The sequence below is a fragment of the Petaurus breviceps genome, unplaced genomic scaffold, assembly GCF_028583685.1.
Source record: "Petaurus breviceps papuanus isolate PSGF00001 unplaced genomic scaffold, PetGlider_PUasm1.0 90702, whole genome shotgun sequence".
Lineage (NCBI taxonomy): Eukaryota > Metazoa > Chordata > Mammalia > Diprotodontia > Petauridae > Petaurus > Petaurus breviceps.
The window spans coordinates 9,079,325-9,094,645 of record NW_027187317.1 but is presented as its reverse complement, the minus strand read 5'-3'; the positions used below and the strand labels follow the sequence as shown (position 1 = coordinate 9,094,645).

At 36.3% G+C, this 15,321-nt stretch overlaps 1 protein-coding gene across 4 annotated transcripts in view; it reads left to right on the top strand.

Annotated features, from left to right (window-relative positions):
• CENPF (centromere protein F) overlaps window positions 1–15,321 on the top strand; it is an 89,148-nt gene that overhangs the window by 23,453 nt on the left and 50,374 nt on the right. For all 4 annotated transcript variants that reach the window (XM_069066054.1, XM_069066055.1, XM_069066053.1 and 1 more), the window contains 4 exons: window positions 2,879–3,173; window positions 6,164–6,366; window positions 9,135–9,260; window positions 13,322–13,450. In XM_069066054.1, the coding sequence (XP_068922155.1) occupies window positions 2,879–3,173; window positions 6,164–6,366; window positions 9,135–9,260; window positions 13,322–13,450 (753 nt within the window). The remainder of the gene's footprint in view (window positions 1–2,878; window positions 3,174–6,163; window positions 6,367–9,134; window positions 9,261–13,321; window positions 13,451–15,321) is intronic.

Below are 15,321 nucleotides of genomic sequence, written 5' to 3'. Positions count from 1 at the left end.
AAGAACAACATTTCCTTGGAATGGCTAGTTCCAGGAATTGGGCAGTTATCATATCTCTTCTCTAGGACGTGGCCAGGGTCCCAGGAGAAGAGCAGCCCTCACATTCTCGGGGTCCCCTGTTTCCAAACAGCTCAGGGAAATAGAAAGGTCATATTGAGTTGGGGCCTTGGTTTGTATAATCTTATTCCTCACAGAGGGGCTTACCTTGCCCCTTCACCTGGTTCTTTGTAATCTTTTCTAGATGTTCACCAACCATCTCTTTATTAATCCTTTGTAGAATTTCCTTGGGGGAGACAGAGATCCTAACCTTTTTTTTGTCTGGTTTCCTTGGCAGTCTGGTGGTGAAGCCTCAAGACTTATCAGCATGTTTTTTTAAATGCATAAAATAAAATATATGTGATTACAAGGGAAAACATTTATATCAAAATATAGTTATCAAGAACAAAAAAAATCACCAAACAATAGAGTGTAGTTTTAGAAACTAGTTTAGAAGGTTGGTATTATTGCCCTTTCCAAATTGTGTAGTATCTTTCCTATATTCCATGATCTTTCAGATATTTGCAGTAGTGGCTTAATAAGTGATGTACATCTCTGCCTGTCTTTTTTTTTTTTTTTAGTTTTCAGCATTCACTTCCATAAGATTTTGAGTTTTGAATTTTCTTAACCCTTCTTCTCCTCCCCCCTCCCCAAAATGGCATGCAGTCTGATATAGGCCCTACTTATACATTCATATTAAACATATTTTCATAGAAGAATTAGAACTAATGGAAGGAACCACAAGAAAGAAGAAACAAAACAACAAAGGAAAAGGAGAGCAAATAATATGCTTCCATCTGCATTCAGACTCTGTAATTCTTTCTCTGGATGTGGATGGCATTTTCCAGCGTGAATCTTTTGGAGTTGTCTTAGAGCCTTGCATTGCTGAGAAGAGCTAAGTCTATCAGAGTCGGTCCTCACAACGTGGCTGTTATTGTGTACTATGTTGTTCTGGTTCTGCTCATTTCACTCAGCGTCAGTTCATATTAGTCTTTCCAGGTTTTTCTGAAGTCTCCCTGTTCATCATTTTTTTTTTTTGGAGGGCAGTTGGGGTCAAGTGACTTGCCCAAGGTCACATGGCTATTTTTTGTGTTAAGTGTCTTGAGGTTGGATCTGAACCCAGGTCCTCCTAACTCCAGGACTGGTGCTCTATTCACTGCACCACCTAGCCACCCCTGCTCATCATTTCTGATAACACAATAGTATTCCATCACATTTATATACCATAGAATGAAAATTTAAAATTGATCATTTCCAGTTCTGCCTTTTCCCTCTTGTCATTTCACATATTTTTCTCTCCAAGCAATGGGCCTTCTCTTTATGCTGGGCCTCTTTATCCTCTTATTATAGCTAATAAACACTTGTTTATTGGCTGTCATTGTCACCTTCAGCTCATTCTCAACTTTATCGGTTCTGACACTGACAGTCAGGTACCGAACTTAAGTCTTGCATGTATGAATTAGTGAATGAAAAGCATTTATTAATAAGTGCTTACAGTGCATTAGTGCTTATTAAATACATTAGGGGAAGACAAGCACATAGGCAAGTTGTAGCCTGGGAAGGATGTTGTGGCTGAGTATTCACAGACAGAGTGAATGGAGTTTTAGGAAAGTAAACATATCCTTTCCAGTAGTGTGGACAGTGGGAGGGTTGAGTCTGACATTTGAAGTGGTAATAGTGTCAGAAGATGGCCTGAATACCTTAGTTGGTCTGGGGATTGCCTAGATACTGTGAACTTTTACCAGCCACGAGCACAGGTCTCTATGATAGGAGCTAGAGTTGTGATTCTGAGGAGGAGGGTAAAGGGAGGTGACATGGCATGAAGATAACTGTAGTGCATCATAGTGGGTCTGCAAGTACAGAGATAAGAGCAGGCCAACACAGGCATCCAGGGCCCAGGGACAGAGGAGGAGGACAGTAGATGCAGGAATGGGTAATTCTTAAACTTTCACCTAGATCTTGTTAATCTTTTTAATGAAGAGGAAAAAGTTGGAACTTTAATGCACACAGGTGTTTCCTTTCCGGAGGAAATTAGGAGGGTCTTGTCTATTACTGTTTGACCCATCTTATACTTGCCCACTCAGCCAAACCACAGAGCCAGGTTTGTTCCAAGGTAACTAGACATAATGCTATTGTCCATGAGAAGCATATCTCAGGTACAAGTGAACGTCTCTTATTTACTCCCATATATATCCTCCTTATATATCTTGGGTACCTCTGTTGTCTCAAATCTTGCTCTTCCTTTTCATTTTCTTGTATCGTGCACCCTGGTGTGGTGAGTGTTCTTGATCCATCTCCTCTCTCCACTTTTAAGGTCTCATAGTGACCTTATTTTATAGTTATGATGTAGCCCCCTCTCTGTATATGATTACATAAATATATCAGAGTACCTATTAACTGCCTTGGAATTCACCTCCAAAAGGAACAGTTCTCCAGCTATCTAATAAACTTTGATTAGCTTACCTCTTAACAAGAGTGTGATCTTTTATGTATCATGATACTGTTACTTGTTCTCATTGTATCTCCTGTCATTATTTTTGAAAAGTAAGTTGTTTGATGGGTTCTTTGTGTGTTATACCTTGGTCTGATTGCACACAACTTATGTTCTAGATTGGTGCTTTATAGATGTTTCTCTCCCAAATACTCTAATGATGATACAGGTACATCTGTAGAAAAGAAAGTTGATGTTGATATTTCTGTTTCTCAATGGTAATTTTAAACCTGGTTGTTTTAGGAATTTGATACATATCAGTGATTGTGGCTTTTATCTAAAAATAAGTGTTCTTGAACATGGAGACTTTTTTAAAGAAGTCTTTAGTTGTTTTTTATTATCTTTTTGCAGAAAGCAAGTAAGACAGTTCCCCCAAACACCATGAGTCATAGGGAAATTGCTCGGCATCAGTCTTCTTCTTCAGTGTTCTCATGGCAACAAGAAAAGACACCTACTCGTCATTCAGCCAGTATTCAAGAAACTCCCCTTAGGAGAGGTCTTACTGCCTTACACATTTCTCGGGAACAAGAAACAACACCTAATAGGATGTCAGGTTGGCAAACGGAGAGGAAAGATACTAATTGCAGTTTCCATGAGAACCAGAGTAATCCTTACCTGCTGGATCAGATAAAAGCCCAGAATCAAGGTAATTACTACATTTTTAAGTTTAAATTGCAGCATGATTCTTAGAAAACTTTTACTAGAAGTGTCAAAAAGTTTCAAGTGTTTGAATGGACCTTAGAAATAGCTTTTAATGTTGGGAATAGCATTTCTTTCATTTTGTGGATGAGGAAACTGACATCAATTTTTCTTTCCCACTTGTTAATAATAGAGCTGGGATTAGACTTCAGATCTCCTCTGACTCCTAGTCAGTAAAATTACTATATAATGTATCCTGTTATTAGTTTAGAGAACCTGAAGACATTTTATTTTTTGAACTTTAATTTTTTTTTTCAGGTAACAAGCATTTTTTCTTCCTCTCACCTACTACTCCCACATTTGAAAAAAGAAGGAAAAACAAAATCCTTGTAACAAATATACATAGTTAAGCAAAACACATTTTGTCATTGGCCATGTCGAAAAATAAATGTCTCATACTGATTCTTGAGGCCATCACACCTGTTAGGACATTTGGGTTGCATGCTTCATCACTGGACCTCTGTAATTGTGGTTTGTCATTGCATTAATTGGAGTTCCTAAATCTTGAATATCTTTTTCTTTGCAGTGTTTTTGTTTTTGTATAAATTGTTCTCTTGATTTTTACTCACCTCATAGCATCAGTTCATACGAATCTTTCCAGATTCTTCTGAAGCTCCCTTTAATCATTTCTTATGGCACAGTATTATTCCATTACATATATTTACCATAATTTGTGCAGCAATCCTCCAACTGATGGGTACCACCTTAGTTTCTAGTTCTTTGTCCCCATGAAAATAGGTGCTATAAATATTTTTGTACATAAGAGTTCCTTTTCATTTTTCTTTGGGGCATTGGATTAGTAGTGATATCGCTGGGTCAAAGTGATTGTGAGTATTGAGTTCCCAACTGCTTTCTATAAAGTTTGCACCAATTCACATCTCCACTAACAGTGTATTGTAATTTGCCTTTTTTCACCCAATATTTTGTCATTATCTTTTTTTTTGTTTATTTTTGCCTAGCTTGTAGCTGTAAGATGGAACCTCAGATTTTGCTTTGATTTGCATTTCTATAATTAGTTGTGTTCTGCTTCAGCCACTTAATAGCTATGTGACCAGGAGCAAGTTACTTTTATCTCTCTTCTACCTATGTCCTCATCTGTAAAATGGGAATGTTAAAAAAAAAAAAAGTTAATTGAGATATGTAAATCACTTTAAAAAACATGCAAGTACTCTGAGTGCTAGTAATTATATTAGTAGTAATTCAGAGCTTTTGTTTTGTGGTTTCTGATAGTTTGAATTTTGTCCTTTGAAAATTGCTTGTTTGAAGACTTAATTTCTTGTACATATCCACATAAGCCAAATACCTGGTTTATTGTGTGGAAAGCTGTACTTTGTTATTGTCCTTTGCTTTGTTTTTTATTTGTTTTTTGGGGGAGTGGATTGTCTTTATATAAGATATTCTGAATTCTTTTAGAAAAACAGGTGTCTGAATATTTTCTAGTTGTACTAGGGATGAGTTACATTGAGTAATTCACACTCTTAACTGCCTTTTCCTTTATGTGACCAAAGGCTCCAACTTAAATACCTAGTTATTAGACAAGTTTGGATGCAGTATCAAGTTGCCTATATGGGGAGCAAATGCTTGACCTTCATTAATACAGTGTTACATGCAGTTAACTGTGTCAGGTGATTCAGGTGTTGTTTTTGAAATGACTTTATTGAATGTACTTTTTATTAGAATAATATTACCATGTAATAGTGTATACTTTTATGTAATAATATATAATAAATAATCACAGCTATACTTTATATGTCACTTTCCATCTTGCAAAGCACATTGAATAATAATTATATCACTTGAATTGGCACAACTCTGTGAAGTACTCCAGTTATTCCATTTTTACGGTTGAGGAAACTGAACCTCAAAGAGGAAAAGTGACTTGTACATGGTCACACAGCTAAGTAAGTGTCAGAGGCAAGATTTGAACCCTGGTCCTAATGACTCCAAGGTCAGTCTTCGTCCCACTAAACTGTAACGATCTTCACAATGCCATGACGTCAAGATTTCAGTGATGTGAGAAATGTCATGCTTTGCCAGTGCTATTAGATTAAAGTGTGTGTTCTTTGTGGTAGTGTGGTTGTTTAAGTGTATGGGAAGGGAAGGGAAGGATTTCTAATGTCACTTTGAAGGTACAGAAACCTCTTCAGTTTCTTGATTAAGATAGCTACCTGAGATAAATTAGTCATTGCTTAGAATTAATTTTTTGATACAAAAGCAAATATTAAATTTTACCAGTATAGTGCTTGTAATAATAATAATAATAAGCATAATAAGTAGCATTTAAATAGTACCTACTCTGTGCAAGACACTAGGCACTATCTAATTTGTTCTTCACAACAACTTTGTGAGGCAGGTGCTATTATTATCCCCATTTTACCACTGGGAAAACTGAGGCAGACAGAGGCTAAGTGACTTATCCAAGGTAAAACAGCTTTCAAGTGTCTGACACTTGATGTGAATTTGAGTCTTCTTGACTCTGTGCCCAGTGCTCTATCCATTGTGCCACCTACCTGCCTCGTATGGTTGTAATATTTAGTATTTTAGTTTACTTCTCCTCCGTGCCATACTTCCCCGTTTCAATTTATTCCTGATGCCAGATAACTTCTTTTCACTCCCCAGGCAGTGACACATTGCCTGTCCTGAAGAGATGCTTATGTTACCACCCCCTCCAGACCCTTTCCTTTTTTCTCCACTTTCCCAGCAGGGAGAAAGAAAGTGGGGTGGGGTTTGGAGGTGGGCCCAAGGAATACTTTGTACAGCCCTACCCTACTCTTCTACTTACCCTCTCACTAGAAAAGATAACCTCACTCCTACATTATTGTGACCTTCCCTGCCAAAAAAGTAAGAGTTAAATTGTTTTAAAGTTCAAGTGAAAGATGTATTGTTAATATGAAGTTTTCAGTGTGCTTATTTATTACTTTTTTTTTGTGATTTAAGAGTTAAGGTGCAAAGTTAATGAATTGGAATATCAACTGCAAAGGCAAGAAAAAGACATAAAAGGACATGTGAATAAATGGCAAGAAACCCAGCTGAAACTGGAGAAAACAAAACTGGAGTTAATGGAAAAAGAGAAAGTTTTGAACAAGACTAGGGATGAATTGATGAGATTAACAACACAATTTGATCAGGCAACAGCCAAGGTACTTCCATTCAACTCATCATTCCCTCGCAAAAGTATTGTACAACAAGAGACATTAAGTAAATATTAGTAATAACACTGGATAATGATGAATTATAGGAAAGCTTTAAAAGCCTCAGGACATTTGAAAATATAATTTTTAGACTTGCATGAAATTAAACTGCTCAGCTGATTTTCCAATGTTCAATAGAAATCATAAAGTCTTAGAATTAGAAGGAAACCTTGAAGTGAACCCAGTCTACCTTCCCACCCATCATCTCCTTTGTATCCTTACTTCTTGAATATGTCTAGTGATTTTTGCCCTTAATAAATGAATTTTATTTTGTTGATTTTGATTGGAATGTAGAGCTTCCGCAAGAGGGTGCCCAAGTTGATGAAAGGCCTTGAGATGATTTCATAAAAGAACTGATAGAAGAACTTAGGAATGCTTACTCTGGAGAAGAGAACATGATAGGTATCTTGAGTTAGTTGGATTTTCACTACAACAAAAATTAGGAACCTGAGTGACAGTTTATGTATGGTGGTACCTCTAGGAGCAAAATGAATATTTGTAGGACCAGATTTGGAGCTAGGGTAGAGAAGATATTGTCTGTTTTAGACATGTTGAATTTGAGGTCTTGGGTGAGATGTCCAGCAGTGAATTGACATGGTATGGATGCTTTGGAGAGAGAGGGCTAGATGTATAAATTTGGGAGTTATTTGTGTAGATATGATAACTGAACATATGGAAAGAGATGATCGAGACTGAGAAGAATAGAGGGCCAGGACTGAATCTTGGGAGATACCAGGTAGGAGGGGAATGATAATCTAGCAGATGAGACTGAGAAGGATTGGTCATCTCTGGTAGGAGGAGAGCCAGGATAGAATATAGGATGCCAGAATTTTTATAGCTGTAAAGCAGACAGAGACCTTTGAGGTCACCCTAGTCTAATCTCATTTTACAGATGCGGAAACAGACCTACAGATATTAAATGACTTGCCTGAAGTCACTTAGTGTTATAGGCAGGATTTTGAACCTAGGTCTCTAGTAATGGAAGGATTATAGGGTTGGGGTAGGGATAGTATCCAGTATGTAGAAAAGCTGGAGAGATCTCAAAGCAGATATGGATTGGCAAAAGACCATCTGTTTTAGCATTTAAGAAATCATTGATAATCTTTGAGAGAGTAATTTCAATAGTGGAAGAAGGGGTTATGTTGAAGCAAGATTACAAGGAGTTGAGAAGTGGGTGATGAAGTTAGGGAGTATAGAGAATTCTTTTCAGTAAATAAGGAAAAGTGTAGTATGACAATATTTCAGGACATGGTTGGGTCATTTTAAGAATATGGAAACTGACAGGTTTATTATTATCCTTGTTATCAAAGGATGAATCCTGTACATAGGGAGAGAGTGAAAATGGCATCTGGGTTACCTGTTGGATAGAGTACTGGACGTGAAATCAGAAAGACTCAAGTTCACATGACGACTCAGACACTTAGTAGTTTTGTGACACTGGACAAGTCTTAACCTCTGCCTTGATTTCCTTGTCTATAAAAGGGCTAATATATTTCCAGAATCATTGTGAAGCTGAAATGAGATAATTATAAAGTGTTTTTTTTAAACCTTAAAACACTGTTATGTAAGATCAGAGAGGGAATGATCAGTGGAAGGAAAGGAGACCCTGTATAAATCAGCTTAGGAAGCTCTTTCTAAAATCCCCTATAAAAACTTGAAATGACTATATTAGACTATTGCTAAAGTATCAGACTTAAAATTATAAAAAGAGAAAAGGAGCCCCCATGTAAAGTAACTTAGAAGCTTTTTTGTGCCATTACCCCTTTTTATCTTCTCCTTTCTCTGATGCACATTGTCATAGGAATGTCCTGATTCTATGAAAAAATCCATTATGCTTATATGTAGATTTTAACTTGATTCCCTTAACAAACTAGAATACTATACACTTGGGTTATTTTGATTTGGCAGTTCTTGAAATTCTCTATTTTGGATTAAAAAGTGACAAGTTATTTTAGGTTTTTCTTTTAGGTTAACTGTGCACAGCTCCTGCTTTATGTAAATTTGCCTATTCATATTTGACTTTACATAAAAAATTCTGAAATAAATTTTTGTTCCAAAATCCTCTGTTAAGTTTATTATGCAGTAATGTGTTCTTTCCACTTCTGTCCCTCAACTTGGTGCTCATTGACCCCCTCCCCCAAAAACCCATTTAAAAAATCCCTCCAAGTGAAAGCTGAATAGACAGGTGGAATGACCACCACTGAATTTGGGGCTTGGAGTGAGACCTCCAGAATGGAGAGAGGACACCTTTGTTTTTATTCGTACATGCTTGGGTACCCCATGTCTGTCCCTGTCCCCTGCATGTCACCCATCCTCTCCCGTCTGTGTTTCACCCTCACATGGCTGACCATGGTCCCCTGAGTGTTCTTCTTCCTGCTCCTGATTTTCTGTCCCTGGCCCCATGTGTCCTTGAACTGTGTACAGATCCCTTCTCTTCATGGGTGCAGCTTCTTTCCTGCTGCTCTTTCTCATGCCTGTGGGCAAAATTGCATTGCATAAAATCACTTTACATAGAAGTCTGCTTAACTCTCCACTTACATAAAGAAAGAAATTGTATTTTATTTAAGATTTCACATTGAATCTTCCAAAACGCAGGGCAAAGTATTATTACCAAGAAAAGGAAACCCAAACTAAAAAAAAAAAGCAACAGCACACTTTTCTTTATTTGACTTAGTTGAAGTTTTTATATTTTAGTGAATTATTTCATTTATTGGTAGTGTACATCATTGGAGCAAAAGCTGAAAAAAATGTCTGAAGATTTGAGTTGCCAAAGACAAAATGCAGAAAGTACCCGATGTGCTTTGGAACAGAAAATGAAGGACAGAGAGAAGGACTATCAGGAGGTAAGAGAGAACAAGCTGTCTAATATTCTTGGTGCACATGTACATGGAGATAGATTTGCAATTTTGAGTGTCTCTCTGGAATGTGTTCTGGTTTTGGTGGTCATGGTGCATGAGATTCTGGGAAAAAACTGTGAAGTCAACATGGCGTGATATGATTAGCAGAGAAAGAGTGCTGTGATTCTGGTCAGCTCTTTAACATTATTCTTATCTTAATGTTCATCTTTTCACATCTTTCACAAAGTTATTTGTAGTATAGACAAGCAAAATCCTTTTTATGAGTTGTTTTCAGTCTTTTTGGAGATTTGTTAGAAAATAAGAAAAAACAGTATTGCCTTTTTGAATTGCGATAACTCTATGGCCTACTGTGAAATAGATTTTATTACATTTCCCAGCTTTTGCAATTTGGATTTTGCATAAGCACATGGGAATTATTAAGGGAAAGGGCAGGTCAAACCCTATGATAAGGAGAGTTGACAGTTTGCTTCTCAAGTTAAAATTGTGCATTAACATAATTTGTTTCTTTTTGATATAGCCACTTATAAATATTGATTATTCATGTTATTATTCTAGTTATCAGAGTGGATTGGTGGCTCTAACAACTTTCGCTTTTCTGAACTTTTTGAATAGTGTCTTGTATACTTCTGTCTTCAGTGGATCTGTAATCTCACTATGTGTTTACCCCATCCATTGGTTCAGATCACTCTCTACCCACGTTCTCTCATTTTATTCCATTCTTACTCATGTCCTCCCATACATTTTCCTCTGGGCATTTATCAGTTGTCCTGGGCGTTTTCATTTTGGTCTCTTAACATACATGGATGTCACAATGTATATTGAATTATGCATCGCTTTATCTTTTGTTCTTATTGCATCATCAACTCTTTTTTTCCCTTTTTTGTTTATTGTTCCTCTTTATTGCTTTGTTTTTTATTGTTCCTCTTATCTTTTATGATGCATGTTACTCAGCTTATTGTATGTTTTCTAAAGTCACTCCTTTGCTGTTGCTATCTGTAACTTACTCTTTTTGCAATTTTGTTGTTTGTGGTGTTTAAGAAGCAAACAATCTCTTTTAGGTTTGGTTTTCTTTCTGAAAATGTTTCAGTCTGTTCTTTATTATTTGATATTCATCTTTTATCCTGTAAAGGTAAGCTCATATTTATAGGATAGTTTACCTTGGGCTCCCTCCTGAGCTCTGATTCTCTTTTGCACAGTTATTCCCATTTCAGATGCATTTATATAGAGTAACATTGCATTATTTAAATATCTTTTCCTTTGTATTTGATGATCTTTTCCTTGATGGCTTGTGGAACTTGTTTCTGAATTGAATCGTTAAATTTAACCGCTATGAGTCTTGGAATTTGCAGTGCAGGATTTTTTTTTTTTCCTTTCCTGGAGGCTCTCTGTGAATTCTTTCAGCTGAAATTTCATTTTCTATGTTCAAAAGTTCTGGGCAGTGCTCTTCTATTGTCCCCTTCGTTATAGCGTTAAGATTTTTCCATCCTATTGTGTTCTTCTGGAAGATCTCTGAGCCTTAGGTTGTTTCTATTCAATATGTCGATTATCAATATCCTTATGTTTTGCTTGCATAGTGAACGTGTTTTCTTTTAATGTTTCTAATTTTTGCTTCTCTTCTTTTAGGTTTTCCTCGGCCTCTGTGTATTTGTATTCCCAATTGTTTTGTCTGCTCTTTTGTTTCTTTGGTGAGGCTTGTCATTATAGAATCAAATTTTTTGATTCTGTTATTTTTGCTGTGCAGACATACATTCTGATCTCATAATTGTTATTTCTATTTTAAACCACTCAAGAATAGTGTGTTATAATTCCATATTCTCCTCAAATTCCACAGGGTTCTCTGTCTCAAAGTGTTGAAGTGTTGGATCCTTTTTCTTCATTTTACTGTATTTATAGATAGTTGATTTTTTTTTTTTTTTACTAGATCTGGACGCCATATTTCTTCCGTTACTGTTTTTCCTGTTGATTTTTCTGTTTATGTTCAAGATCTTTGAGATTTCTTCTTCCCAAAATCTTTGGTTATTTTCAGTCATTCACCCTCACCCCCTTTATTTTCCTTATCACACACTTCCTGATTTCCTGCCTTCTGGTTGTATTTCCTTGGGGATGGATTTCAAAGCTTCTTAGCCCCCTCCCACAAGGGCAATTCAAGGTTCTCTGTTTCAGTTAACTTTTGGGTGCTCCAAACTGGCTCCAGCTGGATGCTGGGCTCTCTTCTCAGGCTTGATGGAGTGCTGCACAGCACCTGATAGGGTGTTCTGTCCTAGTGACCTATCCCATTCCTTCTGTTCTTAAGTTTTCTTGCAGTTCAAAGCTTTGCAGTACTGGTACTTCTGGGTTGCAGGCACCAATCAGGCTTTTGCTCCTGAGGGACTGTGGTCACACTGATTGTTGAGGTTCAAGCAAACTTAAGCAGCCTGGATTTGGGGATTGTAAGACATTGGAAAGAGGGAAAGTTGTACCAGGTACAGGGATGGGTTTTGATGTAAGCTTGTATTGTGTCCATGGATCTGTTAGTGTGGCCTTGCTGCCGATAGCATGGGAGGTGAGCAAGGAGTGCTGAGTGGGCTCAAGGTCAGTGAGCATTAATCTGGGTTTTTTCCCTCCCCCCCTTTTTGAATTTTGAGTATCCTAGACCATGTAACAGCTGAAGTTGCTTTAACTTTGGTATATAATTTCTGTTTTGGAGAGGTTTATGAAGTCATGGGGATCAGAGAAATTGTCTAGTTCACTATGTTGTTGCTTATGTGATCAATTTTCCTAGAGTGTCCTCTTTTGAGAGATTTTAGATTTTATAGGTTCTGTAATCTAGATTTTGACGTAGTCTGTAATCCAAAATCATTCAGAAACAGGAACATCTGGAGAATTAAGGTATGTAAAGCTCTCTTCCCTTCTAGAAGCCTTTTACAATCTGTCTCCCAGCATACCGTTCCAGATGTGTACATTACTTGCCTTCACATAATATACAATCCAATCCAACTGGCCTTTGCTCTGTTCCTCAATGTGATACGCCATTTCCCATTTTTGCTCTTGTACATAGTGTCTCCAGTATATGAAATACTTGTATTATTCATTTATACCTCTTGGAATCTCTAGTTTTCTTCAAAGTTTAACTTTATTCATGATTCTCAGCTTCCTCTTCCTCTAACCCCATGCACGACTTTGTACTTTTTTTGTATATATTATCATGTGTACATGTTGTTTTCTCTGGTGTACTCTAAGCTTCTTGAAGGTAGGGGCTGTTTTGATTTTTGTCTAATATATCCAGTGCCTAGCATGATAAATTCTTATCGATTGATTCTGGACACCATCTTCTATGATGTTAACCAAAACCTTTGATGAGCAAACACCTCATTTTATGTCTCACTTGTTAACAGTCAGAATTGTGGATAAATTTGTCTTGTTTTCATCTTTCAATTAATCCTGTATGATCTTAATGTGTATGGGAAGAGGAATCTTTAATGTTATATTTTAGAGCTGCCAAGTCAAATACACCTTTTTATATTAAATTATAAATACAATGGTCGTGTCTTACATTCTTTGAATTCTTCAGACTGTTATGTGACTATAAAATCAGCTAACATAGACTTTTCATAAGCCTCTCTGTTCTCTCTTCATATTTTCATTAAAAGTGCTCTTAATATGTATGCTGCATATTTCGATTTTAAAGTCTTTTATTTATTCTGGCTGAACAGAATTGTTAATCTTGGTAATCTCAGCTGTATTTGTGTATTTGAGTTCCTTTTTACACACTGTTCTAAATAGAAAAGAAAATTAAATTGATATTCCAGTAGAGGACCAACAGATTACTTTGAATCTAGATTACTGTCTATATAGTATTAGTGCTTGTCTATTTCCTACCTAAACAGACCTGGATTTGATTACTAGAACCAGTACTAGTGTTAATTATATTTTTTATAAAGTTGATGGGAAGTCTGGCTCCCTATTGTCTGTACCTCTTTCAGGGTACTAACTGAATAATTTTTTTATTTAACTCCCTCTTCTCCTGAATGATAGCTATTATATATTTTTGTTCTCTTAATTTTTAGGAACTCTCTCATCAACAACATACCCTCCAGATGCTGGACCAACAAAACACTCAGATAAAAGCCAAACTAAACCAAGAGTTACAGCAAGCCCAAAGCATGCAAAACATATTGCAGGCTGAACTTGATAAGGTAAGTTGATCTTCATCTCTGTCTCACTGAAACCTCACTTCTATACCTGAGCCTTTAAAAAAAATCTGTCCATACCTTGAACACATTCAAGAAGATTGTTTTATGCTTTCCTCAACATCTGTCCTTTTTAGTCAAAACTGGAAATCAGTTATTTGGGCTTAATCTCTCTGGGACTCAGTTTCTTGTTTTAAAAAAACTTGATTTTATTTTCTATTCTGAATTCTCTCCCTTCTCTTTCCTCACCTGTTGAGAAGGAAAAAAATCCAAAACTCATTGCAAAGAGTCATGCAAAATAGAATACTTCATTGACTATAATCCAAAATAAGAAAAAAGAAAAATAAAGGAGGATAGGAAAATATCTTTTGCCTTTTTTTTTTTCTTTTTGGAGGGGGGAATGCAGGGCAGTTGGGGTCAAGTGACTTGCCCAACATCACACGGCTAGTAAGTGTTAAGTGTGTGAGGCCAGATTCGAACTTAGGTCCTCTTGACTTCAGAGCTGGTGCTCTATTCACTGCACCACTGAGCCGCGCCATTATATCTTCTGCCTTTTGAAAGCATGTTTTCCTTATTTTCATAGTAGTAGTTTACAAATCTTGTGTGATCTTGAGTGGGGCCCCTCAATGGATGAACTCTTTCTAAGTGCTAGTTTTTGGCTATGATATTTTCAATTTATGGTTCTTTTCAATATACACACACATGCACATATATAATAATTTTATATACACACTATGATGCCAGAAACTGTAGAAAGTGTTTTACAAATATTATCCTATGTAAGAGATTCTATTTTCCTTTTCCCTTCCTTTAAACATTTTATTATACATTTTCTTTAGTTAAGTATTTTTTCTCCTCAACTTTTCAGCCCTCTCCCTCAAATGAATAAACAAAACCTTAGTAACAAATGCTCACAATTAGGCAAAACATTCCTGCATTAGTCATGTCCAAAAATGAATCTCTCTACACATTTTGAATCTACCTCTCAGGAGGTAGCTTCATTATCAATTGTCTGGATTCCTGGTTGGTTTTTGCAGTGGCCAGACTTCTTAAGTTTTTCAGAGTTATTTTTCTTGGGACCGTTTTTTAAATTATATAATTCTGCACACTTCACTCATATTACTCTTCCCCAGTGTTTCCTAACCATTCCTTTTATCATTTCCTTTAGCATAGTAATATTGCATTACATTCATTTACCACAGTTTATTTAGTCATTTTCCTGTTGATGAGCATCTCCTGCCAATTAAGACAAAAAGAGGTGCTTTAAATATTTTATGTATGTAGATCCTTTTCCTTTCTTTGATCACTTTGGGAATCTAGTTCTAATGTTGTTTATCCCTAGATTAGAGGATATGTACAGTTTAGCAGTTTTTGTAGCTTTCTGATTCTAAAGGGCCTTTTTTGGTTTTCTCTCATGATTTCTTGAAATATAGTATCCTTTCTCTTGGCTCCGACTTTTTAAGTAGTCTGATCCTTTTTTAACGTGTTATCCAGGTCTGTTTATGAGAAGAGGTATTTTATACTTGCATTTTTTCAGTCTTCTAAATTTGTTTTAATATTTTTTATTGTCTTGTAGAATCATTAACATTTGTTTTGTCTATTCTGATTTTCAGAGAGTCTATTATTTGGATAAGATTTTGCAAGTCTTGTACCAAGGTGTTAATTCTTCTTTCAATTTTTATTAGTATTCTCATTTTTTTCCCCCAATTCTTTGTTTCTAGTTGAAGTTAAAATATGATTTTAAACTCTTGCTCCATTTCTTCCAGGAGTTCTAATTGACCTTGTGACCAAATAGTTGGGTTTTTTTTCTTCTCCTCTCCCCTTCTTTCTACACACACACACACACACACACACACACACACACACACACACACACA